Source organism: Gordionus sp. m RMFG-2023, chromosome 5 (assembly GCF_954871325.1).
Source record: "Gordionus sp. m RMFG-2023 chromosome 5, tfGorSpeb1-WG-v2, whole genome shotgun sequence".
In the NCBI taxonomy this organism is placed as follows: Eukaryota; Metazoa; Nematomorpha; class Gordioida; order Chordodea; family Parachordodidae; genus Gordionus; species Gordionus sp. m RMFG-2023.
Window position 1 is genome coordinate 31,541,276 of NC_088779.1, and position 27,389 is coordinate 31,568,664.

General features: G+C 29.6%; 1 protein-coding gene across 6 annotated transcripts in view; it reads left to right on the top strand.

The window, feature by feature from the left end:
* The window catches only part of LOC135930006 (phosphatidylinositol 4-kinase alpha-like), a 36,869-nt gene extending 17,367 nt beyond the window's left edge, over positions 1-19,502 (top strand). For 2 of the 6 annotated variants that reach the window (XM_065466764.1, XM_065466765.1), the window contains 23 exons: positions 387-520; positions 2,076-2,201; positions 2,502-2,736; positions 3,142-3,262; positions 3,549-3,742; positions 3,804-3,911; positions 4,115-4,262; positions 4,936-5,063; positions 6,359-6,541; positions 7,931-8,235; positions 8,853-8,983; positions 10,067-10,122; positions 10,362-10,520; positions 10,826-11,007; positions 11,479-11,746; positions 11,814-11,988; positions 12,209-12,482; positions 14,676-14,862; positions 15,096-15,224; positions 15,533-15,763; positions 16,541-16,661; positions 18,683-18,842; positions 19,057-19,502. In XM_065466764.1, coding sequence (XP_065322836.1) covers positions 387-520; positions 2,076-2,201; positions 2,502-2,736; positions 3,142-3,262; positions 3,549-3,742; positions 3,804-3,911; positions 4,115-4,262; positions 4,936-5,063; positions 6,359-6,541; positions 7,931-8,235; positions 8,853-8,983; positions 10,067-10,122; positions 10,362-10,520; positions 10,826-11,007; positions 11,479-11,746; positions 11,814-11,988; positions 12,209-12,482; positions 14,676-14,862; positions 15,096-15,224; positions 15,533-15,763; positions 16,541-16,661; positions 18,683-18,842; positions 19,057-19,282 — 3,981 coding nt within the window. In that variant the 3' untranslated portion in view covers positions 19,283-19,502. Of the gene's footprint in view, positions 1-386; positions 521-2,075; positions 2,202-2,501; positions 2,737-3,141; positions 3,263-3,548; positions 3,743-3,803; positions 3,912-4,114; positions 4,263-4,935; positions 5,064-6,358; positions 6,542-7,930; positions 8,236-8,852; positions 8,984-10,066; positions 10,123-10,361; positions 10,521-10,825; positions 11,008-11,478; positions 11,747-11,813; positions 11,989-12,208; positions 12,483-14,675; positions 14,863-15,095; positions 15,225-15,532; positions 15,764-16,540; positions 16,662-18,682; positions 18,843-19,056 lie in introns of those variants that run through there. The other 4 variants (XM_065466768.1, XM_065466769.1, XM_065466767.1 and 1 more) reach the window with 3 other exon arrangements.
* Positions 19,503-27,389: the final 7,887 nt, after the last annotated feature.

The following is a 27,389-nucleotide window of genomic DNA, read 5'->3' on the forward strand; positions in this document are numbered from 1 at the left end:
AATTAAAATATTTCCAAGATTGATTTCCGTTCAAATAACATATATATAGGGAGAGAGAAAAAAAAAATTATATGGCTGAGAGCTGGCACCGTCATAATAGCGATATAGAAAAAATTTTAAAATAAGTTAGTAATGCTCATCAATCAACACTGATTATAAATAATGTATAAGAGTTAGGGTATCTGAAGGTTCGAACCGGTGCATGCACCTTCTTATAGGTTCGGTTTATGAGACAAATATTTTAACGATTTATTGGGTTGGATTCAGATTCGGTTTGAATGACTTGTTAATATCCGCCGTTTCTATTGCGAATAAGAGTTGGCGGATAAGATTATTTTTTCGTCATCATAACGTAATCTATGCAATCGCGTATTTTATTGAACTAGAACGACTTCATGACTCTGAAAAATACTCTCCTCAATATTCTCAGCAATAAGCCCGAAATTGTCTCTTACGTCAAACAGATGACGTTCGCGGAACTGTCCTACCTTTTGTCCATATACCAGCTGGAGACCTTGAGGTTTACTTAGATTTTTAAATACGAAAAGGAAAGAAAAATTAATTAATTTTTTTTTCATTTTGTAAATGAGAAGAAATGAATTAGAGTTTGAGAAAAGATTATTTTTAGGAATAAAAAATAATGTTACGGTTTATATTTTTTCATGACTTGTATTATTTCTTACGGAATTAAAAATTAAACTCTCAGATTTTTTTTTTTAAATTTAATTGCTCAGAATTAAAAAAAAATACTTAAAAACTAAGGATTTATGCTTGAATTTTATGGATATTTTTTCTTAAAATCTAAGACGAGTTTGCGAAGTAAAAAATTTTGGTTTTTCTCGTAAATATTTTTACAATTTGAATTTCTCGGATAAAAATATTAAATTTGCTTTATAAATTTTTACAGTATTTTATTTTCAAATTAAAGTTAATTAAATGAATCGTTGAGTTTTTATTGATCGTTGATCTTGTTGAGGCTTATTAATATATGCTCTCGGCTTAAGATCACGGATTAACATATCTTGACATGGGTGTCAAGTGAAATCTAATAAAAAGATAAGATTATATGGATCAGTAGGTTTTTTTAGGGTGGATGGGGGTTGGGTAATTTTTTGAACATAACTTGTCATGGGGAATTCTTCTTATTCCATATAAAATTACTTTTATCTTTAAATCAGATCAACACAAGAATACGAATTGTTACTTTATTATCATCTTTTATCTCTCTTCTCTCTTTCTATATATAAACGATTTAGATTAGATTAATTCAAAGTATAATTTAGGCTTATAAAAGTAAAATTATGAAAAAAAGGGGAAATTTTATTTTTTAAAGGGTTTAAAATATTTTTAATATTTTGTTTCATACCTTTCAAAATAAGTTTTTAGGAGAATTTATAAATATAATATTCGTAATGTTTAATTTATCCCATTTTTATTTAAGCCAAAACCATGTTTGGAAAATCAAAAGATTCACTTTTTTAAAATAAACCCAGGTAACCAGTAATTTTTTATTTAGAAGAACTGATAAGGATACAACGACGGGAAGGTGGGAAGGGTATATGACGTAATATACTCGTTGAAATGAAAGGGTGCAGAAGTCAATGAGAACCTGAAGGGTCCAGTATTTTTTCGAGATTTTTTCTAATCTTAAACAAATTCTTGAAATCAATGGTACTAAGGAAAAATATTTTCTGAACAATGAGGTGACTAGTTCTGAGCGTTTTTTTTTTATTTATATTTTTTTAAGCATTAAGTATTTTTTCTGAGCATTCAATACTTTTTCTAAGCATAAAATATTTATTCTGAATCTTTAAATTAAATTTTTTTCTGAGCATTTCACTGTTAATTCTGAGCTATTAAATAGGAGTCGTGCATAAAAAATGTCTTAGTTATAAAAAGATTTTTGAAATAAGGTAAAATTTGATCAAAAAAATATTCATATAAAAAAAATCTTCAGAGATCAAAAAATATTTGAAGATTTTTTTTTTATTTTGAAGGAACATACGAACAAATCAAAATAATTGCAAAGATTAAAAATAAATGACATTTTATTTATTTATCCCCTATATATAAAGGGTCAAGAATTCGGAAGACACCAACGCCGTACATTATATGTTCCATTACCTGGAAGACAAATCCATCCAAAAGGACAAGTCTGGGATATGGGAATGCGTTTGCTCCATCACCGAGAACGTTTTCAAGTCAGTTAATAGATGAAAAAAAAATTATCACCATTTTTTCCCCCCATCATATTATTAGATAGAAATTTGTAACTATCAAAGACCCGCTACGAATAGTCAAATTTTATCGATTTAATAAATTTTCCCCATTACCCGAACCAGCTGTGATTTATATAATTCCCCTCATTTCGAATCGCCGAGACAATTTTGGTATGGCATCCATTTTCCTCACAAGCGATTTTTTTTTATGAATAATGAAATAAACCCCCCCCCCCCCGAAATATGATATATTTTTTTTTATATATTCTTCTTTCCCCTCAGCGTATTTTTGGATCAAATGATAAGCAGACCGAAAAACGAATCCACCAATAGGAGTCTCGAGAGGCACGCTCAATTTCTATTGGTCAAATTCAACCACACCTCCAAGCGGATAAGGAAAGTGGCCGATTATTGCTTGGCCAAACTCGTGGACGCCTTTCCGCACCTCCTCTGGGATCGCGTAGTCCTTAAGACCATGCTCGATCTGCTCCACCTGATCAGCAAATCTCTCTATTTCGTGAGTTCCTTTAAACTTTCTTCTCTCTCTCGATTGACATTCCTTATAAATATTTCTTGAAAGCTCATTTTTTTTATATATAAAACTATGATTTTTTCCCCTTAAAATAATGATAAATTTATTTTTTCGATTTCATTGGTAAAGAGTAGTGTTGTTAAAAGGCTCGTTTTCATGCTAACCTTAAGATTTTGCCCATAAATGGCGCAAAGATTTGAACATCTATAAACTATTTTTCTGGCTAAAATATCGAGTTTACCGTTTTTAAAAATCAAACTGTTTGATAACACTAGTAAGGAGTGTAATCATGACATAAAACGGGATATGGAAGTAATAAAATGTGTAGGAACTTTAAGATAAATTTTTTTTAAATTTCATTTTTCATTTATATGTAAAAAAAAAAACCAGACGCTGGATGAAAATATAGAAGAGTTTTTCATAGTTCCCGATACGACTTACAAGATCAAATTCATGGAAGATATGGAAGGAAGGGAAAGGATTTTGCAAGATTTTACTGATCGATGCAGCAGTAAATAATTTTACTTAAATCTCCTTGAAATTTTGAGATCGGGTGCTTCACTATTTTAAGGATCTGGTCGGGCTCTTACTATACACCCTTTACTTGGTACAGGCTACTTAGTTCATTTCGTACACATATAATACTCGTATAATTTGTAAATCATCAGGCCAGTGTATCAAAATCGGCCAACTTGCACGTAAACTAGTTTATCCAATTAAAATTTTTTTTAATTTGGCGGCACTTAGGGTTTAAAGTTATAACTCTTTGTAATAAAAGTTAATCACCATAACGGAAGGTATAATACAAGAAGCACTGAGGTGGGCCCCAGTAGCCACGAAATCGTGCCTTAAAAACTACATCAACGAAACGAGCGCCAGCATCTCCTTCGACGGAACCGCCTTCGACTACCAGCAGCATGCCGGTCTTTCGCTCGCCTTGGAGAGCATCATGAAGTTCTCCGGGCTCAACGCGAACGTTAGCCAATTGATGGTAAAAAAAAAAAATTTGTTAAAGCTTGACTCATTTTTTTTTTAAAAAAAAATTAAATTAGGGTAATTACTACGAAAGATGGCCGGCGTGCGTCAAATTCGACACGTCAAAATTTTTATCGGAAATTAATCTCCAGATCAGATTCCAGGGGGAAATCGAAGGATTGAAAGTTTGTGTCGGAAAATAGATTTACATTTTTTTTTAATTAGAGCCAATCATATGTTTTTTTTATAAATATAATCATGAAGCCGCTTTAGGAAATGGATGAGATTAATTAGATTTTGGCAATTATTTCTAGTAAATTAGTGGCGATTAGCCCATTCATTCATTCATTCATTAATTATAGTAAAATAATAAATAATAATTGGCTAGGCCGCCTACAAAGAAACGGGGCAAGTTACCCATAACCTCACCGAAAAAATGACCCAAAAACTCGTGACGGTGAGCAACAATTTCGTAAGCCAAGAAATTTTTAGGGACACTTACCTAAAGGCGACAGCCATGCTCATATTTTCCACAGGTTATTTTTTATATGAATCAAATAGGTTTATAAGGATTAGAGATCTGGAAAACTCGGCCCTGGAAATTTAAAAAAAAAAAAATTTATAACGATTTGTGCTAAAATCCTTAACGGGCGGAAGCGAGTTGGGTTATGCAGACCTCTAATTCGGACGCCTTTCATGTTCTTAAAGTGATGCTATTTTTTTTTTAAATAAAACGCCTTTGTTGTAATTAGTATTTAGTAAGGGACAAAAGCAGTGAAAATTTGGACTTCGTGGTGATAATCTTTAGGTATACGATTTTTAAAATGACTTTTAGTTTAGGATGAGTTTAATAGTTCTCCAAAATAAGCAGAGTACACCTAGAAAATATTCATATTATAGTTTATAATGCAAGACACTAGATTAACCCGGTCTCCCTAGCCTGAGCTTGATTTTTCTAGGCTTAACCATATTTTTTTTTGGATTAATCTTCTCAATACAACTTAGGGTCGAATTTTAGGACTTTAATTTATGCTCAAATATAATTATATACAGTTAGAATCATCTCTAAAAGAAAATATGAGATATCGACCTGAAATACTTTGAGCAAAGAAACCCACCCCTAATTTAGACAATATGACTCACCCTATTTTACATTTTTTACATTATTAAATTATTAAATTATTTTTATTTATTACAAATAATTACAAGAATTGGATGAAAACTTGCTGCACCAGGTCTCCTGGGCTTACATTAATAAATTTACCCTGCCATCCATGGAAACGGTAGTTGAATGTTGGGAATGGCTGCTTACGACTCGACCGGATCTCGAATTAAAGGTTCGTTAACATTATCATTAAGAGGCGAAGAATAAGTTCACCTCAGTTTACAATATTCTCCAGAAGGTGACATGTGGAAAATCTTCATAGCTTAGTTTTTTTTTAAAATAATATTTATTTTCTGATTTTTCATCATTAAAAATATATAAAATTATCACACATAAGATGAAATAAAATAAATATCATCAATATTAAAACCAGAAGCGCTACCAGCAGTCTGATGGAGATAGGAGCATTATTTGACGGAGATTACCTCATAATTTTTTTTTAGAGGTCTGTAGGAAAACTTATTGCTAGAATTTGGGCTAAAACATATTTGTGGGTTTTCACTCCTTTTTGATTATTAAAATAATTCTCAAATGTATAATTTATTTTTAAAAAAAATTTTAACTTTTATTTTTCTGATAATTGGTTCACATTTTTTTTTTTTGGGGGGGGGGGATAAGGGGTGTGGGAGTGGGAATGTAAAATGAGAACGATTTTTATTAAATTAGAATGATATTTACTAAAGCAGGCGAATTTATAAGTGTGGTTACCACAGATATTTTTAATAGTACAAACGTTACTTATATTTAGTAGACCGACAGCATCGTCAATAAAATATAGACCTGGGCCCATACCCCGAAAAATATTGAGGCTACATTTTCTACCTATTCCCCCCTCCCCCTTTTTTTTTTTTACCCTTGAGTGAATATCACAATTATATAAGGAATTTATAGAATAAGAAAAGTTTTTACAAAATATAAAAAAAAAATTAAGTGGGGGCGAAAATATTTACCGTTTAATTTTCTCATAATACTTAGTAATATGTGGTATAATATATTTAAATGGAGATGCATAAACATTAAAATAGATTTTAAGATATCTCTTCCCTACAAAGTCTTTAAAAAAATTGGACCAACCGGATTAGAATTTTAAATTTTTCAGAGACCTACGGACCCAAGATTAAGCCCAGTCTGGACGGAAAAAGATCTAACCGGGCCGATTTTTAAAAAAGTTTGCGTTTAGCTAATCATGCACCATCACGGGATACTTTAACCTCGCAAATTTCCCGTTTTAAAATAGAACCTACTTACCCGGTCGCTGCTCTACTCTCGGACCGGCAATTTTTCCATCTTGCGGTTCTTTCATTTGTTTAAAATCCGAACTCGATAGAATCGAATAAAAATAGCGAACAATTATTTATTCTCACAATTCTAAATCAAATCGAATGGGAATATTTCGTTTGTGGACCTAACTAGAACCTGAAACAAATTTTTTTTTTTTTTTTTAAAAAAAAATATTTATTTTACCAGTTTTTCCGCGAGATGTTTATGGCCTGGGATTATTCCTTGCAAAACAAGATGGGAATATTCGAGGACTCCAAAGAACCCGGATCGGTTGGCGGCGAAAAAATGTCCACGCCCTTGGCCTCCAGAGAAAATAGCCCACTGAAACCCGTTCTGCCTAACGTGGCCCCGCATCTGGTTTGGATCAAAGTAGATTTTATTAATATTATACCAATTCCTTTAACGTCTTCACATATACCTAGTTTAACTTGGCGGCAAATTGGGCTTAAACTATTCCCAAACATTTTTTTTTCAAAACAATTTTCTAAGCACGTTTTTAAGAATTTAATATCCAAACAACACGATAATAAACCTTCATAAATAATTTTTTCGCGTAATAGAGCCCCTTTTTAAACGCTACTTTTATAAGTAAGTAGAGCACTTATTAGCGGTTTTTTAACCCTACTTTAGAATTTTTTTAAAAATATTTCATATATTATATATCTATTTCCACAAATAAAAATATGAAATAAAATTTAAATAAATATAATTTATTAATTTTTTTATTGCATTTCAGTTGTAATAACATTTCTGTACTGTCATCCCTAACTCTAGAGCGACGATCAGTATAGGTTTTACCATAAATAATCGTTCAATGCTAGCAATTGAGGTCAATTTCAGTATTAAAATTGAATAGAATTTTTTTTATAAAAAACATAAAAACATTTATTTGTGTATTTTTAGATTTAAAGTCTAGAGAATATTCAATAGAATTATTATATATTTCAATTAAAAAATCTATTGTAGGTGGTGTTTTTGATCTAGCTAGAGTAACCTGGTTTGATATGTATTTTAAGTCTAATTGCCCTTTGGATTAAATCAAATTAATATATGGCCAATTCAACTTGAAGCTAGGGTGAAAAATATCAGCTATGTTCTTCTACTGTCACAAGACCAGTGGGGGTTATTGAAATAAGAGCTTAGTTAACCTTTTATTAAATAAAAAGCTGCAACTAATAAAACGAAACGTCTTCTGAAGAGTTTTCTAGGCTCCGGTGTGTGCGCAATATAAGATAATTTTGTTAGCGGGTTTATATGTCAATCTCATCGACATGGATAATGGTAGAATTATATATATACTCTCGGTGGTGAATCAGAACGTGTTCTTTGCTTACCTTTAAATTAAAGTTCCTAGATTTGAGAAACATATGATAACGACGGGCAAATTGTGGAGAAAGTAATGTTAAGGATCGAAAGAATATTTTTAAAATACAAAATAGAACGAAAGCGGTAATATATTTGGATAGGAGTTATTTAGTTTTTCCAAAATTTACATTTTTTTTACCCTTACGTCTAAACATATAGATTAAAGCTAACGGATTGTACGAGTTAAAAAAATACAGTTTTAGGTATAGATTTAAAATGTAAGTTTTATGTCAAAAAATGATATCTTCTGAATGATTAATGAAGGAATGGATGGGAAAACAAAAATATAGGGAAAAGGAAGAATAATGGAACAATCAATTTTCCTAATATATATGCATGCTTCACGCGCTACAAGAATAAATTTTATATTTTTATTTTTTACTATACTCAAAGTTTGTGTACCAAAGGGCCGAGGTGGCCAAGTACGGGGCGACTTGCGACGTTGACTCCATCTTTTACTCCTTTCTGCTCCGCTCAGCCTTGACCTTCCCGGACCTGGTAGGATCTCCGCACCCGATCATGACGCGCCATATAACGGCCGTTAATTGCCGTTTTCGCTTAGCCCTATCGGCTTGCGCGAGGATTCAAAATACGTCATCCGCGGCTGGCCCGGCTAATCAACTCATAGCCAGGATCAGGGAAGTGAGGGATTTGGAACTCAGAGCCGCTGTCTACGCTACGGCTTTTGATTACTTCTGGTAACATGATTACTACGATTCACTCATGATCACGGTGACGAACCGTTATCTTAGTTTGAAATTTTAACACGATTTAATTCCGTTTCGGGTTATTAAAGAACAAATTTATATTGCTACATTAGTTTGCAATCAAATAAAACACGAAATTAAGTACCACCACGTAGCATAACCAACATATAAATATATTTTAAACTATGCCAACCATTTATATAACAATTTTAAATTTAAAAACAAAACCGTTATTAGCCGGACCGGGTTAAAACGGTTATTAAATAGTTATAACTGTTTGATTACCTTCTTTCGAGTTTTTAGTATAGCAGTTCGATTACGATTGTTCCGAAAAATTATAACGGTTCATTTTCTTTCTTTCTTTCTTTCTTTCTTTCTTTCTTTCTTTCTTTCTTTCTTTCTTTCTTGCTATAAATATACCTATGTGCTAGATTATAAAAATTTTTATGTCTCCGTAGGAAATGAGATGGTTTTTTAGATATTAAACGAAACGCGTAAAATTATGTTATCATTTTTTTTAATCCTTGCTCAATGATTTTAGGCGCTGATTCTCGATGAAATTAGATATCTTTAAACCATAATATTTATCAAAAATTTTTTTTATATAGCACCGTACCACAATGTCCCGTGCAATCCAATCTTCACCTGAAGGACGATACCTTAGTTCTTCTCAAATTTTGGCAACACATTGTCACCGAAAAAAAATACCTGAAAAACATTTCCTCGCCTTACGTTAAAGGTAAAGCCAACTTTCATTCATAATCTTATAATTTTTGACGTTCCTTTTGTAAAATTGCGAAAACGATATTTGATCCCTCCACACACAATGGTGGTGTATGCACTAGAAAATTATTTAAGTAAAACCGTTTAGACTGAAGAAGTGTTTTAATGATATTGAATTATCTTCCAAATTAGTAGAGCTAGTGCTGGAAGCGGGAAATTTTGCCTTCAACCATTCCTAAATAGACACGCAAAATTTAAGTTTGCATTTAAATGAATATATTTTAATTAAACTACGCGCGATAAATATGACTTCATTATGACATATTTAAAATTCTAGCATAATTTATTTAAAATGAGATTAAAGTGTTTGACCACGCCCCAGGGTTATCTAGCCCTCCTTGAAATTTCAGACGCGATAAATATAACAGGGGAATTAACGGAAACTTGAAAATAGCCAAAAACCACAAATATAAAATATCTAAGAATGAAAATTAAGCTTTAGCTATTTAATAAAAACGGCTACCATTACTAAATTTTGATGAAATTGGATTAAACCTTAAAAAAAAAAGCAAAATTTAAATAGTTGAATCAGATGATCTGGATAGCGGATCTCGAAAAGAAGGCGTAGACCTAAATCAACAGTGAGTGGTAAAGTTGATTTAGCAATAAATGGAATCATGATAGAAATATAACGCGCCGCGATTTCAAAATGAAACCCAAATAATACAAATATAATTTCGATGTTCAATCATTTAATTGTTCCTCTTTCTGCTTGGCACGTCAGAGCCCGCTAGACCCCTCCCTTTACCCGAGCTCATGACTGAGGCCCCAGTGACCAAAAAATATATCATAAAATGGATTCTGACTTAAAGGACAGAGATTTCAGCGTCGCAATCAATCGTAACCCGCGCTTTAGAGGACCTTTTTCCGCTTATTAAATAGCACAATAAATTAACATAAATTAGCCAAAAGGTCTACTAAGATAATTTCAATAAGTGAAATTTAAAGCCAAATAAAATAGAAATAAATAATTTATGTAAATTTTAATGTTTAGAAAAATTTAAATTAATACATTTTATTTGTTATTTTGAATGGATAGATGAATACGAACCATACTCCCAATTCATGCCCAATGCAAATATTTATCCCGGAAATGTTAATTTATATATATATATTTAGTTACATAATATATTGCTATAATTATCTGAGAATCGATCAATCTTTCTAACCAATTATTTTTTTTAGAGTTAAAAAAATTAGAATTATTTGGAGCTTAAACTTACTTAATTTAGGCATGACAAGTACCACGTGATTATGAGACAAATATGATTTATATCTTATCTTAACCATCCTTGTTCTTTAATTTAATAATTGATTGAATTCGAAAATAATAGACTTTGCCCGTCAACTCTTTAGGGTTGGGTACAATGTCATCAACTAAAACGTCTCAAGGCAAAGTCAAAGGCCTCAAAGTAGTGGGCAATCCGGAAAATCAAGAATCGGAAATAACGAAGGAATTCATGAAGAAACGCAATCTCCTGTTAACCTTATTGGTAATTTATTTATTTTTAACAAGGAAGGAAAGAATGAACGAAAAAAAAGAGATAACCAATTTCCCTTCTGATCCCTCTTCTAATTTTTAACGGGCTTGGATATCGCTGCTTATAAGGCCATTATTCCCATTCCATCCGTTATCACTTTCCCCCACCTCATTTTTGCCCATATAATGTAAGGAGAAGTTTTTAATCAGTCAAAAAAAACCCTCATCTTTTATACGTGACTTACAGTAGGTTCATCCATTAGTGTGTAGTAATGTGTTTAAATATCTTTTTTGCTCCATACATATATGACTTCCCAGGCCAACGAGATAGAGCGATTTTGCACATGGCTAAATCCCCTGAGTAACGTCAACAAGGTGCTACCCAACGAGGACACCATTGTTTCTTGGAAATCTCAAACCGTCTCCGACAAAACTTGGAGAGAAATGGCCAAATTAGCTTGGAGTATCAGCCCAAGCCTCGCTGTATATTTGCCCTTGAGGTTTGTATTTGGTGTCTTTTTTTCAAATAAACTATCTTCATATATTTGAATCAAGAAAAAAAAAACAGGTTATTTTGTCCCATAATTAATTGGTCGCCGTTGGCTATAAAAATTGATTGTTAAATTATAATTCGTTGATGAACACTGGAATATAATAAATAGGTTTTAAATGGAATGGGATTGTTTTTGTGCAGGATTGTGACCTAAAAATGTTCACGGGAGTCAGGTCAATGCTAAGACACTGCACTAAAGATTTCGGAATTTCTCGAAACTATTTCAATAAACAATCTTAAACACATGATCAATAATAATAATAATTGGAATATTTTTAAGTAATGAATCTCGTCTCTTCAGGAATGGATGATCGTTTATATTTGTTTTATTTAATAAACCTCGTTTTTTTTTATTAGTTAATTTCCAAGGCTGGCCGTGAAGTTTTATTTAAATGGAAATATTCACAATTCTCTTCAGGTTTACGAATAGCAAAGCCCTGTTCGAAGAGGTCTCTAAACTAGTCCTGAACAACCCCAACGGTTTTTCTCACATTCCGGAGGCCATAGTCATGCTGATAACTCCATCCAGAGTCGAAAACGATATCAAGGAATTGTCGAGCATAATGAATTGGGACACCTCCTCCACCCCTCCCACCATAGCCTTATCATTTCTATGTAATCGAATATACCCCTACCATCCCCTCATAGTTCAATACGCGATCAAGGTGCTTTCAAGTTATCCACCGGTAATCTTAAATATATATTTTTTTAAGAATAATGCTATCTATTTCAATCATTATAACTATTTATCAGGAAGTGCTCATATTCTACATCCCTCAAATAGTTCAAGCGGTCAGATACGATTCGATCGGATACGTATCTCAATTCCTTATTTCCATCGCTCAGAAGAGCCAGCTGTTGGCCCATCAACTCATGTGGAATATGAAAACCAACCAGTATATGGACGAAGATAGCAAAATTAAAGATGGTTTTACATTAAATTATTCTATATCATTTTTTCCCTTCCCTTTTTATTCCTTATTTTCGTTGCTTCTTTAAAATGTGAAATGTGCATATCTGTATGTCCGATGAGATTTACAATGTTTGTATTACAGCACTTACAACGGGCCTACTCTCGTAAGGCTCTTTATAAACCCCAAAATTTTGGTCTATTTTTGTGATAAACGAATTTTTCATACAACGAACAGATGCCCTGTTCGACAAACTCGATTACATAATGTTTCAAATGACCGAGCATTTTTCGGCATCTTCCAAGCCCTTCTACGAACGGGAATTTCAATTTTTCACGCAAATAACTAACGTATCCGCCGTCATAAGGCCCTACCCGAAGGGTAAGGAAAGGAAAGAAGCCTGCCTCAAAGCCCTGAAAAAAATCAAAACGAAGCCCGGCTGTTATTTACCCTCCAACCCCGAAGCTTATATAATCGATATCGATTACGATTCTGCTACCCCTATGCAGAGGTTTTTTTTCTTTATAAATTATATTTAACCTTATTCTATTAATTTTTTTTGATGGAAGGGTTAGATTTGATTGACTCTGAAAGAGAGACATAACATGAATCCACTTAATATTGAGCAATTATCGCTTTTATATCCATGTATAATGTTAAAAAAAAATAAACGAAAAATAAGGTGTCCATTTAAAAAAAATTGTCTCATTTTCACGAATTTCTCATATATTGGAGAGGTAAGGAAAGAAATAGAACGATTTTTGTGTTAACGTTAAATATATTTATGAATCTAGTCTAGGTAGTATTATCGTGTCATTGGAAATATAAAGCCATACCAGTGAAAATATTGAGCCTTTGGTATATTAAAAAATATACTGGTTGGTTAGTGTTGGAATATAATTTTTTTGGAATTTAAAATTATTTATTTTCATATTATATAAAGTAAAAAAACTTGCAAACTATATATTAAAAAATAAACATTAGAAAAAACAACTACAACTGGCCACGGCCAGGAATCTTTAAAGAATTTAAATTTCTAAAAGACCTTCGAAATTGTTGTTTTATGGCTCTTTTGACTGATTTGTTTGACTAGGAATTTGGCCCATTTTCCGAATGAACAGTTTGTTGATTCCACGATTGGTATGGATATATTGTTTTCGGATAGATGTTAATATTTGTGTGATTTTCTATTCTCGGAAATACCTAGAACCTTGAGGTAAGAGGGGGGGGGGGCAAAAATATCTGTACACTAAAAAATGCTAATACATATTTTTCCCAATATTTCAGGGAATTAGAGTATGTCCATCAGGTCGTGAATTATGTATCTAGCGGTTCTAGATGTGAGGGAACATTGGTTTTAAATAATGAACTTTGCAATATTTTATTAATTTTTTTATGCCTTAATGTTTTATATCTATTAAACAAACAATGGAGAGGCTTGCCTTTTAATCTACTTGTGTTCCGCATCTTTGACATTTATATGGTTGAGATATTTTTACCGCAGACCTGGTTGCCACTGAAAAACTAAACTCAAAGCATGTAAGAAGGGATCTTATAGTTTTGCTTGAGGCCTTTAGCCATCTTTATGGATTAAAACTGATCAATATTTGTTCTTGCAGGACGCTTGTCATTCTTCATACACTTCATCAGAATCAGGAGCTACCAAATCTTTTCTGGAAAAACAACGTATAGCAGCCTTACTACTAAAAAATTTTTTTTAAATGAGTTTTGCCAAATTTTCATATTTTTTTTTAAGTTGAATATTTTCTGTGTGTTTGTTTTAAGTCAGATCTGTTATTTAAGAGATTGTCCTTAATGACCTTTGACAGTGGGAAATCTTTATTCTTTGCTACTTATAAGAACATGAAATAAAATATGAAACAATATTCGCTAAAATATTATTTTTTGTCAATCATTATAGATTTGATAATATCTCCAAAAAGGATTTGAACTGTTGGCCATGTACCCCTAGGAATTCCGGGTAAGATATTTGGAAAGTGTTGCGCGAGAATTATATTTGACTAGCCTGTAATCAGATAAGTGTTACGGTATATAATACTGGACTGGGCAGGATTTAAATGGTTTGATAACAAACTTGAGGTATTTGACGCAGAATTATTGTTAGTATCAATATTATTGACGACGGTGTAATTTGTAATCTAGAAGGAACTAATGATGGGTGGAACCAGTGTTGTGAGCTTGGATACCTAGAAGCAATAGGCCCATAAAAGGCTAAATTTATTGTCTTTAGCAAAGACCCTTATTTAACATTCAAATTTTTAGTCAATTTAGAGGATGGTGATGTTTTTTTTTTTAAATCTCTACTTCACATGATTAAATTGATTCACAAAGCGTAAGATAATTAGACGAGAGTGAATATAAAGTTATTTTTTTAAGTAGTTTTGAGTGAATAATATATATTTATAGTTTAATTAGTACCCTTTACTTTTTAAAAAAATGAAAATTATTCGAAAAAAATATATGACTAAACTCGTCGTAAGCAGACGGTAAAAAAAAATATGTTAATGCGCGAACATTCAAAAATATGCAAGTTTTTAGAAACGATATCGCGCAACACTCTATTTAAGGCGTCCTATCTTTTACGAGAGGGCGGAAGAATAAACATCCACCAATAACGGATGTTTAAAAAAGTTTTTTTGAATTCTTTATATAACTTTCTATATTTCGTTTCTATTTTCCAAAGCGCCGCTAAAGCCCCCTACCTAGCCCGTTTCAAGGTACAAAGGTGCGGTATCAAGGAATTGGAGAAATTGGCTACGGCCTCGCTCGTTTTAGCTGAACAAGAGGCCAATGACATTTCGACTTCCGTTCCTAAAGGTAACGAGGATACGGAGTCCGATACTTCGTCCGATAATTCTAACAATAACAAAGTTTCCTTTATTTGTCCTATTTTTACGCTAAAGTCTATTTGACACGGTCTTCCTTGCCCACTTATGTTTTAGAATTTTAAGATGTACTATTTGTCCCCTGGCTTTCTTGAGATAAGTAGTTGCTTAATTCCTAGAATTAGGAAATAAAATACCTAACCTATACCTTTCGGATATTACACATATTGCCCACTCACATTTATACAATTTTTTTTTTGATTAAAATACGAACAAAGGACAGTAACACGTATAGTAAAAGTAAAAATAAAAGAAGGCAATCCTTGGCGCCTCTACTTCCGGCTTCTTCGGCGTTTCCCGTTTATTGGCAGGCCGCTATTTTCAAAGTGGGGGATGATGTTAGGCAGGTAAAAATGGAGTAGAAATTTTTTTAATGCCCTGGTATTAGAATTTTAATCTAGATTTGTGGTTATATATAACAATATGATTTTACGAGATCTGGGATTGAATTCATGATTATTCCTGAGTCGGTGCTTGAATGGCTTTCTACAATAATCGTCATTAATAATAAAATGAACCTTAAGTTATTGGAATCCTCGAAAGTCTTTGAGACTTTAATTCAATCACCAAGAAACTTTGCCAACTTAAAATTAGATTTTCATTTTTTTATGACTCTAACATGATTTTTTTTTTCTCAAACATTTACTTTTCCCAGGACATGTTAGCTCTGCAAATCATAACGCTTTTCAAAAATGTTTGCGTTTCGGTCGGCTTGGATTTGTTTCTGTTTCCTTATAGGGTCGTTGCCACCGATTCCGGTTGCGGCGTTATCGAGTGCGTGCCGGACTCAAAGAGCCGCGATCAGCTGGGCAGGCAAACCGACATTGGGCTTTACGAATATTTCCTCAAGAAATACGGCGACGAAAATTCTACGGCTTTTCAAAAGGTCGACGATAATGACCGAACATAAAAAAGATATATTAAAAAGTCTAGGAAAAGGGCGCCAAAATAGGGTGGGTATCGGTATTGGACATCTAAAATAGAGATCAATTAGAGAAGCACGTGATCTTTATTAAAATCAACAGTAGAAGGGTTTGGGGTCAGAAAGGAAAGAAATATTGAGTTTGAGAGAAAGGAAGAATAAATAAGAAACAAAAATTAAGTAGAAAGGTTTCTGATAAATTAAATGGAGTATTTGATGAGGTAAGATTATGACTTGAATGCAATAGATGTTGATAACTAGCAATTATGGTTATTTTTTTTTATTTAGGCGGCATAATATATGTCTTAGGGCCTTAGCGAATTCAAGATTATGCTTCAATGGTGGGTGTTTTTTAAAGCAAATGTTTAAAACCTTAATTATTTATAACCGGGTGTTTTTTTTAAAGTTTTGAAACATCTCATTTCCCCTATATCCATATTCCATTCATGTATATAGTACTTATTAGAGAACTGAGACAAGGCACCGCCCGAAAAAATAGGCCCGGCCATAATCCCGTTCAGTCCGGACCTGCCTACTTTTGCAGATCTTTAAAATTAGATTATGAAATAATTGTGGCGTTTAAAATTTAGGTTTGAATTATTTGTTCGAAACATCACCGTGTATTTTTTAAAATATTTCTTTCATAATATCTAATAAGAACCCAGAATGCAGGAATTTACATAATGAGTGTTTTAATATAATCCAATCGAATTAAAACAAAATTTTAAATATATTTAATAGGCGCGGCAAAATTTTATCAGAAGCATGGCCGGGTATAGTGTCATACTATTTTTGTTGCAAATCAAAGACAGACACAATGGGAACATAATGATTGACATCGGTGGCCATATCATTCACATAGGTTATAAAATAAACAAATAATAATCATATAAAGTTAGTTAAAAAAACATTTTATATTCATCTCCTCTTGCCTTTCCACTTCTATTGGTTCTCTCAATCTCCCCTATGGCCTACTAGGATTAGCAATATATTGTGTATTAAATTTTTTACAACAGTTGAAGTTCAATTACAAAAGTCAACAAACTTTATTAACAAATCTCTCACACATTCCACCATAAATATATTTTAAATGAATTGTAACGATAGAATAAGTTAGAGTCTTGGCAATCTCAAATGTATAGTAGACATAAAAAAAAATAAAGGCTATAAATTTATAACTTATGAATCACGGTAGCTTAAAAAATATATATATGTTAGCCGCAATGTGTTATTTTTTCAACTTTTTGATGCACGTTTATATAAAAAAAATTTAAAAATCTGATTTTACCTTTATAATACCTATCTCTTATGAATTTTAGACAATATCATTTATAATTTAATATAGTAAATATATGGAAAACCAATACAAATAATATTAAGTCGAAAAGTTAATCGCATTTCTGGAATTCGTAGGATAGGTATCCTAAACATGCTGAAATACATTTCCGGTAAAATCAGATTTTTAAATTAAAAATGCGCTCAAAAAATGATTTAAAGCCGAAATAATCACACATTACTAACTACTTTAATATTAGAGGCGGACAGACGATAAAATTTTCTTAGTTATAAATTATACAAGGTAGTTTATTTACTTTGAAATATGAGAATTAATACGATTACTAAGCAGACGATAAAAATTTTTTATTATATTGTATATACATATATATACATTTACTTACTTTAAATATGAGAATAAATACAATTACTAAGCAGACGATAAAAAATTTTCTTAGTTATAAATTATACAAGATTTAAATAAAATATGAGAATAAATACAATTACTAAGCAGACGATAAAAAATTTTCTTAGTTATAAATTATACAAGATAGTTTTAAATATATTATATAATACATTTACTTACTTTAAAATATGAGAATAAATACAATTACTAAGCAGACGATAAAAAACTTTCTTAGTTATAAATTATACAAGATAGTTTTAAATATATTATATAATACATTTACTTACTTTAAAATATGAGAATAAATACAATTACTAAGCAGACGATAAAAAATTTCTTAGTCATAAATTATACAAGATAGTTTTAAATATATTATTTATATAATACATTTACTTACTTTAAAATATGAGAATAATTACAATTACTAAACAGACGATAGAAAATTTTCTTAGTTATAAATTATACAAGGTAGTTTTAAATATATTATACATTTATTTACTTTAAAATATGAGAATTAATACAATTACTAAGCAGACGATAATTTTTTTAATGTCCAACACTTCAAAATATCCAACAATTTCTCAAATTATTTTTGCAACGCTCAATTTTTGACTCGTTATCACCTATGGTCTAGAATACTCTGGTATGGTTTTAGTTAAAGAATTTATTTTTATTATTATTATATAGTGAATTATGTTTGAAATAGTGTTAATGAAGATGTTAAATAACAAAATAATATATTAGTTTTTGTTAATGAAGATGTTAAATAACAAAATAATATATTAGTTTTATTTACGTGATTTTTTTTTGGAAGGATTTAGTTTTTAGGGTTCCAAACTCTGGTTTAAACAATAGGACAGTCTTAATGAGTGTACATACATTTCTCCAATTGAAAGAAAGAAATGTTCTTCAATGGCGTCTACTACATCCAATTACTTGAATCAAATGACGAATTCAATAAGGAATCATAATCCAATCCGATCAATATTTAATTTAAGAAACCTACTGCTAAATATTACCTTATTTATAATGTCATTTATATTTGTTTTCTTCAAATTAGATTTTAAAATCACCTAAAAATTTAATTTATGAATCGCCAGTTGTCATATTTAATTGTCAATCATATTTTCCCATGTTTTATGAGTCCCGAATACATTCACAAACTTATTTTTATCAATTTTTTTTGTTGATTGGTAATTAAGATTTTGGGTTTTTGTTCGAGAGTTCCCCTGGTGGCAACTTGGGGTTCGAACCTGACATCAAATTGACGGATGAGATGGTCATGATAATGGGGGGAAAGATGGAGGCCGGCGGCTTTCAATGGTTCACGGAACTTTGCGTCAAAGGATTCCTCGCTTTCAGGTTAATATGTCCTTCAATTTATACAAAATCTTAAGGAATAAACCTGGAAATTGAGTTTAAGCATTTATCTAAAAATCTATTCTAGTTCATTATTTACTGCAATATGTTTGCCTACTTATTTATCACACTATCACCATCTTATTAGGGTCTAAAAAATGTATATTTAACATATATTATTTCATTTCCCCCCTACATATTTTGAAAACGTGTGTAGACCTTACGAAGAAGCCGTAGTCACCTTGGTCTCCCTGATGCTGGACACCCGGTTTTCGTGCTTCAGAGGGCAAACTATCAAATTACTCAGGTCGCGATTCGCGTCCAACCTTTCGGAGAAGGAGGCCGCTCAATTTATGATAGGGGTCATTCACAGGTCCTACCTCAATTATCGTACCAGGGCTTACGATCTGTTGCAATATTACCAGAATCAAATTCCTTATTAAAATCGTGCTTTCATTATATTAAGTTTGTATTCGTTATCGTTGTTAGGTGTTTTATATAACATCTGTTGGCATATTGTTTTTGATTTAGATCTTTTGACTTTAGTCTTAAAAACTTCTAAATTAAATTTCTTTTTTTAAAATTAATCATCAAACAACACACATCAATATTTTGTAAACTTGTATTTATTTATTTGTATACGTTTTTCTATTGGTTGATAATATTTTTTTTCTAGTAAATGACAAAATATTAACACCTAAATAACATATGATGTTAATAGAAGCTTCGTTATATATTTATATTTATACCAAAATAGTACAATTTTTTTTTATAGAAAATATTTATAAAAATTATATAACGTACACAAAATATATATGTCGAAAAAAATAAAATTAGATTTGATCGAAAATAGAACCGCATAATTTTTAAAACATTATAATATATTTTGTCACCTTTTAAGGATTTAAAACAGAGAATCACTCAGAGGGGTCCCGCCCGGATTACAAAACCGAATTTTATTATTTTTTCGGTCCGGCCCGGATTAAAAAACCGAATTTTATCATTTTTTCGGTTCGGCCCGGATTAAAAAACCTAATATCATTTTTTCGGTCCGGCCCGTAATTTAATTAATTTTGAATAGTTTTTAGCGGCTCTATTTTATAAATTGCTTTGAAGGAAAATTGAAAATATGAGCAGTAAATAAATATTTTTAAAATCGGTCCGGCATAAATTTTGTTTATAAAAAATTTTTTTTTAGGTCCAAACTTATTATTTTTAAATTTTAAGGTTTTGCCCGATTACAAATGAAACTTTCAGAAGATAACAATCAGCTGCTACATTTTTTTTGTTAGCACATTTAGAGATGTGTCAATCTTAAATAAAGGATGTTATCTATCTATGCATATTCCACCATTACATTTAAGCAATTGTCAGAAATTAAGAGATGGAAATATTTGTATATATGTAATATTTTGAAAACATGACAATATTTAAGAGAAAGATGTAGCCAAGCAAACACCATAAATTTACTCAGGTGATTAGAAGTTAGAGTTCTGCAAAGCACACCCCCCTTTAGCCTGATAAGAATTTTCGCACAAGTTGCCCCAGCCCGGTCAGTAAAAATATTATGAAAAGTTAGGTCAGCTTTTTTAAGTTTTACAAAAAGTCCGCCTAAACCATTAAATTTTGTTTTAGACTAATTATCCGGCCATCGCAATATTTTAATATCTATAATTATTTGGCTATCTATTTCTACAACAACCGTTTTATAAATTAACTATGTAACTAAGTTTTTTATCCGTTTTGTGCATTTGTAATTGGATCATATCATAAACGAATTGTTTAATTTTTTGTGATTTTACTATATTCTTTATAAATTTGGTATTTTAGTCAGACGTCTATACAAAAGAAATGAGAATATTGTAAATTATTTAAAAAATATACATATCGAGATTTTAATCTCCAGTTCCCTTTTGAAATTTTACGAAAAAGAAATTTATGGGGATCTTTCCGTGATATTTTCATATAGTAATTGTCCCGCCCAAAATAATTTTTGCCTTTAAAATTTTTTATTCGGACCGTTATTTTTTTAATAAATTTCCCGAGCTTAGCTTGAAAGATCTTCTAATAGAGGTTATAATCAAATTGCCACTTAGAATGAGGTAAAATTTGTTGATGAATAGTTTAAACTACTAATTAAACCATCTTAAAAGTACTTTTTAAACAATCGTACACTTTAAATAGTCAAAATTATGGAACTTCAATGGCATCTACACTCAAAAATAAATATTTTTTTAAAAAAAGGTTTTTTTATATGTTATAGTACAATCTTCGAGCTATGAGAATCAAGCGAAATTTTTTTAATTTAAAAAATTTATATGTGAAAATTTAATAAATAACAACTGATGTAGATATGGTACTTTGGCCATTAAGGTTAAGTATATTGTATAAACAGATATTTAGAATTTCTATTATTCCTTATTTTAATAATTGTATCTATTCAAACAACTAATTCGTCTAAAAAGAAAAAAATTTTTACCGCTTTTGCAAAATTTATACCGAAAATAATATTTTTCTTTCCTTATTTTTTTTTAAAAATAATAAATAAATTTTCTTTATTCTTGGAAGCTACTTCGTTTAAAATGATAATTTTTCCTGTGGATCTAAAATTGCTCTCCCGATATATAAATTATACACTATTTTATGATAAAATATGATTTTTATTAAAATATATTGAGAAAAGGCTACAAACTATTATATATATTTAATTAGTATTATAATTATAATAACACAATATATGGAATATTTTATAAATTTTAAATCGGTATAATAATTGCGATTTATACAAAAGGTAATCTAAAATTTGTTGTCTGGGGGATCGGCTTGGGATTTGGCTTAAATTGTTTTAGATCCTTTTTCGAAGAATTATTTTCCAACGATCAATTCGAAGTAATTCGGAATTCATTTTTTCACACGCTTCGATGCGTCAGTTGGAAGGACATTAGTTATCCTTCACGTTATAATTCTTTCGTTGCTTCTTATCTCTAATTGAATAGATATTATAAATTTTAAAATAATGTCCAACTATAGATATATTTTAGTATAAAACCTATGCTACTGTATAAGAGTATCGCCTAATTATCAATTATATCTTTTAAAATTTTAATATAATTATTATTTGATTTAACAGATTTGTAAAGAGATTTATTTTAAAATTTATATTACTTAATTTTGTTAAATAAAAATAGTTTATGCTAAAATATATAATTCTCATCTAATTATTAAAAAGAGAAAGAAGGGAGGGGTATAGTAGTATTTATATTTGTTTATTTTGTCTTAAGAAAAAGAATTATTTGGCCTCAAAGTTTTGTGATGGCATTATATGGATCAAAGTTTTTAGAAATAGAAAGTATAAGAGGCAAAATGTTCACTGATAGGTTGGTAGAGGCAGCATTGAAGGAAATATAAAGTTATTCAATGTTTTGAATATTTATTTTGTTTAGGCTTGAATAAGGACGTTACTATTGCTATTTGTGGAAAACGTATATTAGGTAGGGAAAATAATCGATTTAAATATTAAATTACATTTATATTTAAAGAATCTATTCATTTTAATGATGTTGTAAATTTTTTCCTCATATTTATTTTCATTTTAAATTCCCAATAAATTTAGCTTAGTTAGTATTTGGCATAGCCTGATATGCGTAATCTGGTAAATATCAATTTAAACTTAGAGGTTGCTTCTCGTTGCTAGCCTTAAGTATCTGTTATATTTTACTGTTAAGTAGTTCTGTTAAAAACGATATATTCTGTATAAACTAATATACAAAGTTTAATGACAAAACAAAATATCGTAATAAAATTCGTAGGAATTATTCGACATATTTAAGAATATTCGGATCAAATTATATTATCTAACTTTTAAAATTGTCCTAAATAAATTATATAAAATTGCTAATTTTTATTTAGGTGTAAGAAAAGCTTATTTTTTTAAATTTTATATTTGAACCTGGATGTATTTCCTGCGTACAAATATTTCGGTTGTATCATTTTGGGTATTTATCACCATAGCTACTTTTTCAGGGATAATAGGTTTTGATTTGTTATGGTCTTTTAAATAAATATAACCCTTGAATTCTTATTATATTAACAAGCCCCCCAGAGATAACTAGTAAAAGCTATTTTATATTTTTGAAAGGTACATAAAAATTATTTAAAATAAAATATTGACAGTTTATAATTTTAAAAATTTTTAGATTTATAATTAATTAATAAACCAACCTTCTTATTCCAAATTGATCCCTCATAGCATTTACGATCCATTTAGAATTACCAAGAGAAGAAAAATTCTAAAAATTCCACAGTTCTATTAAAAAAATTATTTAGTTTATGCTTATGATCTTTTAGATATGAGACCAAATCTCTTAAACTTACAAGTTATGAAATTCTAAATCCACAAACTCAAAATCGCTAATTAAGCAAAAAAATACACTTAGAGTTAATTAGTTTTAATTTACAATTAATCAAAGATTCATATGTTTCTATTTCAAATTATTCTAATGTATTATAAAATATCATATCATATTAAATTAACATTATTCAAATAACAATCCTACCAATTTTTAATTTTATTTTTAACATCTTTTCTCTAGGACGGTCGTTAATTCTGTTAAATAATATGATTTAAAAGTATAATATTTTTTTTTTAAATTTTGACTATAAACCGTAGAAAATTATTTAATTTAAAAGTTATTGAGAAGAATTAAGAGATTATACTAACAAAGTATGGTATTTTGACCCATGAAATACTACAAATATGGATCAGAATTATCAACATCAAAAATATGGGCTGTCATAAATTTACAATTTCACAATCTGAGGATAGAAATGACTTCTCAATTTTTTAATCAGGATATTAATTCCTGCAACGTTTTTATGCCATCAACTGTAACTAAATTTTGAAGACCATTCTCCTCTTTCTTTTGCCATTTGACGCAGCATCAGTTACCATCTTTATTATTTGTGGATAATATGGTTTTATCAGTATGCTCTTTGGGTCGCGTTTATAGTTGCCAATTCATGGGTTGAAATACCATACTTTGTTAGTTAAATCTTACAATTATAACCTAAAAGGCTTTTATTTAAAAAATTTGCTACGAGATTTGTCAAAATTTTTTAAATTTAAATACAATTTATTCAATAGACCATAACAATATCACAACTATTATCCCGGAAATAGTTAGCTGCGGTGGCAAACACCGAAAATATAAGTATGGAGGAAATAAATCCAGGTTTGAAATATATGAAAATTTAAACTTTTCTTACAACTATAAAAAAAATTGTTATTGCCATTAGAATAAAAAAATAATTTCTATATAATTGTAAATTTTGAGATAATCATCTCATCACAATTATTTATGACCAAATTAAAAATCCGAATTATACAGCTGTCGTTTAAATTTTACTTTAAAAAGATATAATTACAATCAGATTGATAGTCAAGCCACCTCGATTTTTATGGTTACATTAATTTTTTTTTAAATTCAATTCAAAAGTAATTGTTAATCAAAAAAAATTGCATTAATTAAGATATATTTTATATCAAAAAATATCATCTCTAAATAAATATCCTAAACAATATTAGAATAAGTAAAAAGAAGAAGGGCTTTAAAATAGGTATATTATACATAAAATTAATGGGAAGGTATAAGAGACCAGGCAGAAGGCTTTCATCTATAGTGCTAAAGAACCGTTAAATTTCTAGATAATATAATAATGATATGTGATCACATAAATGCATGGCCTAGGTTCATAGGAGTAGCTAGAGGAATATGTTAGATCTTCAATTTCAGCCAGTATTAATTCTTTTTTTTTACTATATATAGCAACGCTTTTATATTATGAAAAAGATCTATTAATGGAAGTGCAAGACCTAGTATTAAGAGTAGCCTTTTAAGGAGGGCTTTAAAAGGAAAACAGTTGTATAAAATATCAAGTCACTGTATAGACGACCAAGTTGATCCATTTATGGCTCATCGGTTTGATTCAATTTTTACTACTCAAGCTCGAGTTTGGAGCCGTGAGATATCTTATTTATAACAAAATTACCAAACACTTTAACACGCGGCAAAGTATGTGATGCAAAATCTTTATTGAAATTGAAGGTAGTTAAGATACTATCGAAATTATAAAGAAAGGGGATAAGGTGATACTAATTGGAATGTAAAAGAAGTCCTTGGCTAATTTTTGTAAATAAAGATTAGCAGAAGGTAGAAGGGGTGAGGTAGACATAGGATCTAAGAGGGGAGAGGGAATAATGGAGTCATTGTCTTATGGGGAAGTAGAAATGTTTTTATTGCACTTTCTTTGGATAATTTGCTAAATAATTGTATTATTCACAGAGGTGTGCAGAGGTATAAAATAGTCATATCATTTGTCATTAGCTTCAAACCATATTCTTTTTTATTTATATTAAAATTTAAAAATAGCGATAAATTTTGAAATTATTGAAAATATATGAAAGTAATAACACAATTATTAACACCTTAAATGGTTATAAAAATAAAAGCGCACTTATTTTTTATATACAGTTACACAAATAGACACTAATATAATGAAATTCAATAAAAATAATCGTAAAATATATGTAAAAAAATGTTAAAATAATGTTACTTGACAAACATAGATCTTATTCACATACATACATACTTCCGTCATATAAATTTAATTTACATTGGATACCAATGATCACAAAATTTTCTTTTTCTTATATAAAATATTTATTTTATCATGATACGAATTTCATTTTATTTTCCATCTTTCTTTCTTTCTTTCTTAACCCCCAAAATGATATAAATTAGTAAATATTTTATTTTATTATAGGGCTTAGAATTTAAAAATATGAATACATGTTCCTTAGTCACAACTATAAAAAAATTCATCGGAAATTTATAGCTTAACTGGTAATCAAATATATATAATCGTGGGGTAAAGTTGTTATGGGTAAAACCTTTGAAATGTTCAATCTGAGTGGAAAATTAATAAATATTTTGTGCGGTAGGTAATAATAATAGAAATGATACCTAAATTGGCCAAATAATAGATCTACCATATTATATAAACTAATCTTAAAAATTGACCAATAACATTTTATAAAACACATGATATAATTGGAAATGTTCAATAGAGACGATTATTCCAAACTATACATATGTTAGAAAACAAGGACTCCTTAGAAATCTTGGGGAAGAATTTAGCCGATTCTAGAGAACTATTTTAACTTTATATTTTATTGTGTTATTTACAACCAGTACATATAGCTATAATATATTTTAACCGTATTATATTAGCTCTTAATATTTGATATTTTCCTAGGCTTTGTGTTGTAAATTATTATATTTTATAAATATTTGGTTATAATATTATATTATATCATGATTAGTTCTAATAAATTTTTAATGCTATATAAAAAGTCATTTTAAATATAAAAAATTATTAAAATAAATTGGCTAATTTTACCGTAGATATGTATATTATTTTTAAACAAATTTTATATGGTGGCGCAAACCATAATAAAAAATGTTTTATAGGATTAACAAATTTTATAGTTATGCTATGTATGGAATTTTGAAATCTAGTCTCTGCCACGGTCGTTGTATTCTGTCGAATAAATAAATTGAAATGTATAATGTTTTTAAAATTATGATTAGATTCATTTAAATTTATTTATTTTAAAAGTTATTGAGTAGAATTGAGAGTTTAAGTTTATACTAAGAAAGTATGGTATTTTAACAGATGAATACTGTACTAATCTGAAGATCGTTCCCTAAGAATATCTTTTCTTTTGACATTTGCCACCGCATCAGTTACCATCTAAATTCTTTTATTACTATCGATATTAGATCATTTTGTTTCACCAATATGCTCTTGCGTCACCTATGATTAAGACTAATGCTTATTATGTTCCTAAGAAAAAGGAAATAATTTGAGAACTTTGTCGTTAATAACGATTTGGGAATCTCTGGGGTGTTACTACAACACAATATTCAAGGGTTAAAATACCATACTATGTTAGCATAATCTCTCAATTCTAGTCTAATAACTTTTAATTAAATAATTTTCTACGAGTCTAATCAAAATTTAAAAAAAAACATTATACATTTAAATTATATTATTCAACAGAATCAAGAACCGTTGCTGAGACTAGATTTCTAAGATCCATTCATGGCATGACACCGGACCTAAATCAAGGTTTGAAACTATAAAATTTCTTAATCCTATAAAACTTTATTATTATGATTTACACCTAGGGTATATTATCATCTATATAATTTGATCAAATTAAAAATTTATAAATTTTGTTAATAAATGTTAAATTCATTTATTAATTTTTTTTGGTCAAATTACAAATTTATTAGTCCTTAATTGAATAATAATATACATATTTACAAAGTTAACATATATATGTCAGAACATTCTTTATATAAATATTTCTTATCCTTGAATATAAATTTAGCAAGCTCTTCGCAAAATTCGGTTTCTAATAAATAGAATGAGGGCTAAACACGTATTCATTAAACTAAAATTTCTCTTTTGCCGATTATAAATAGA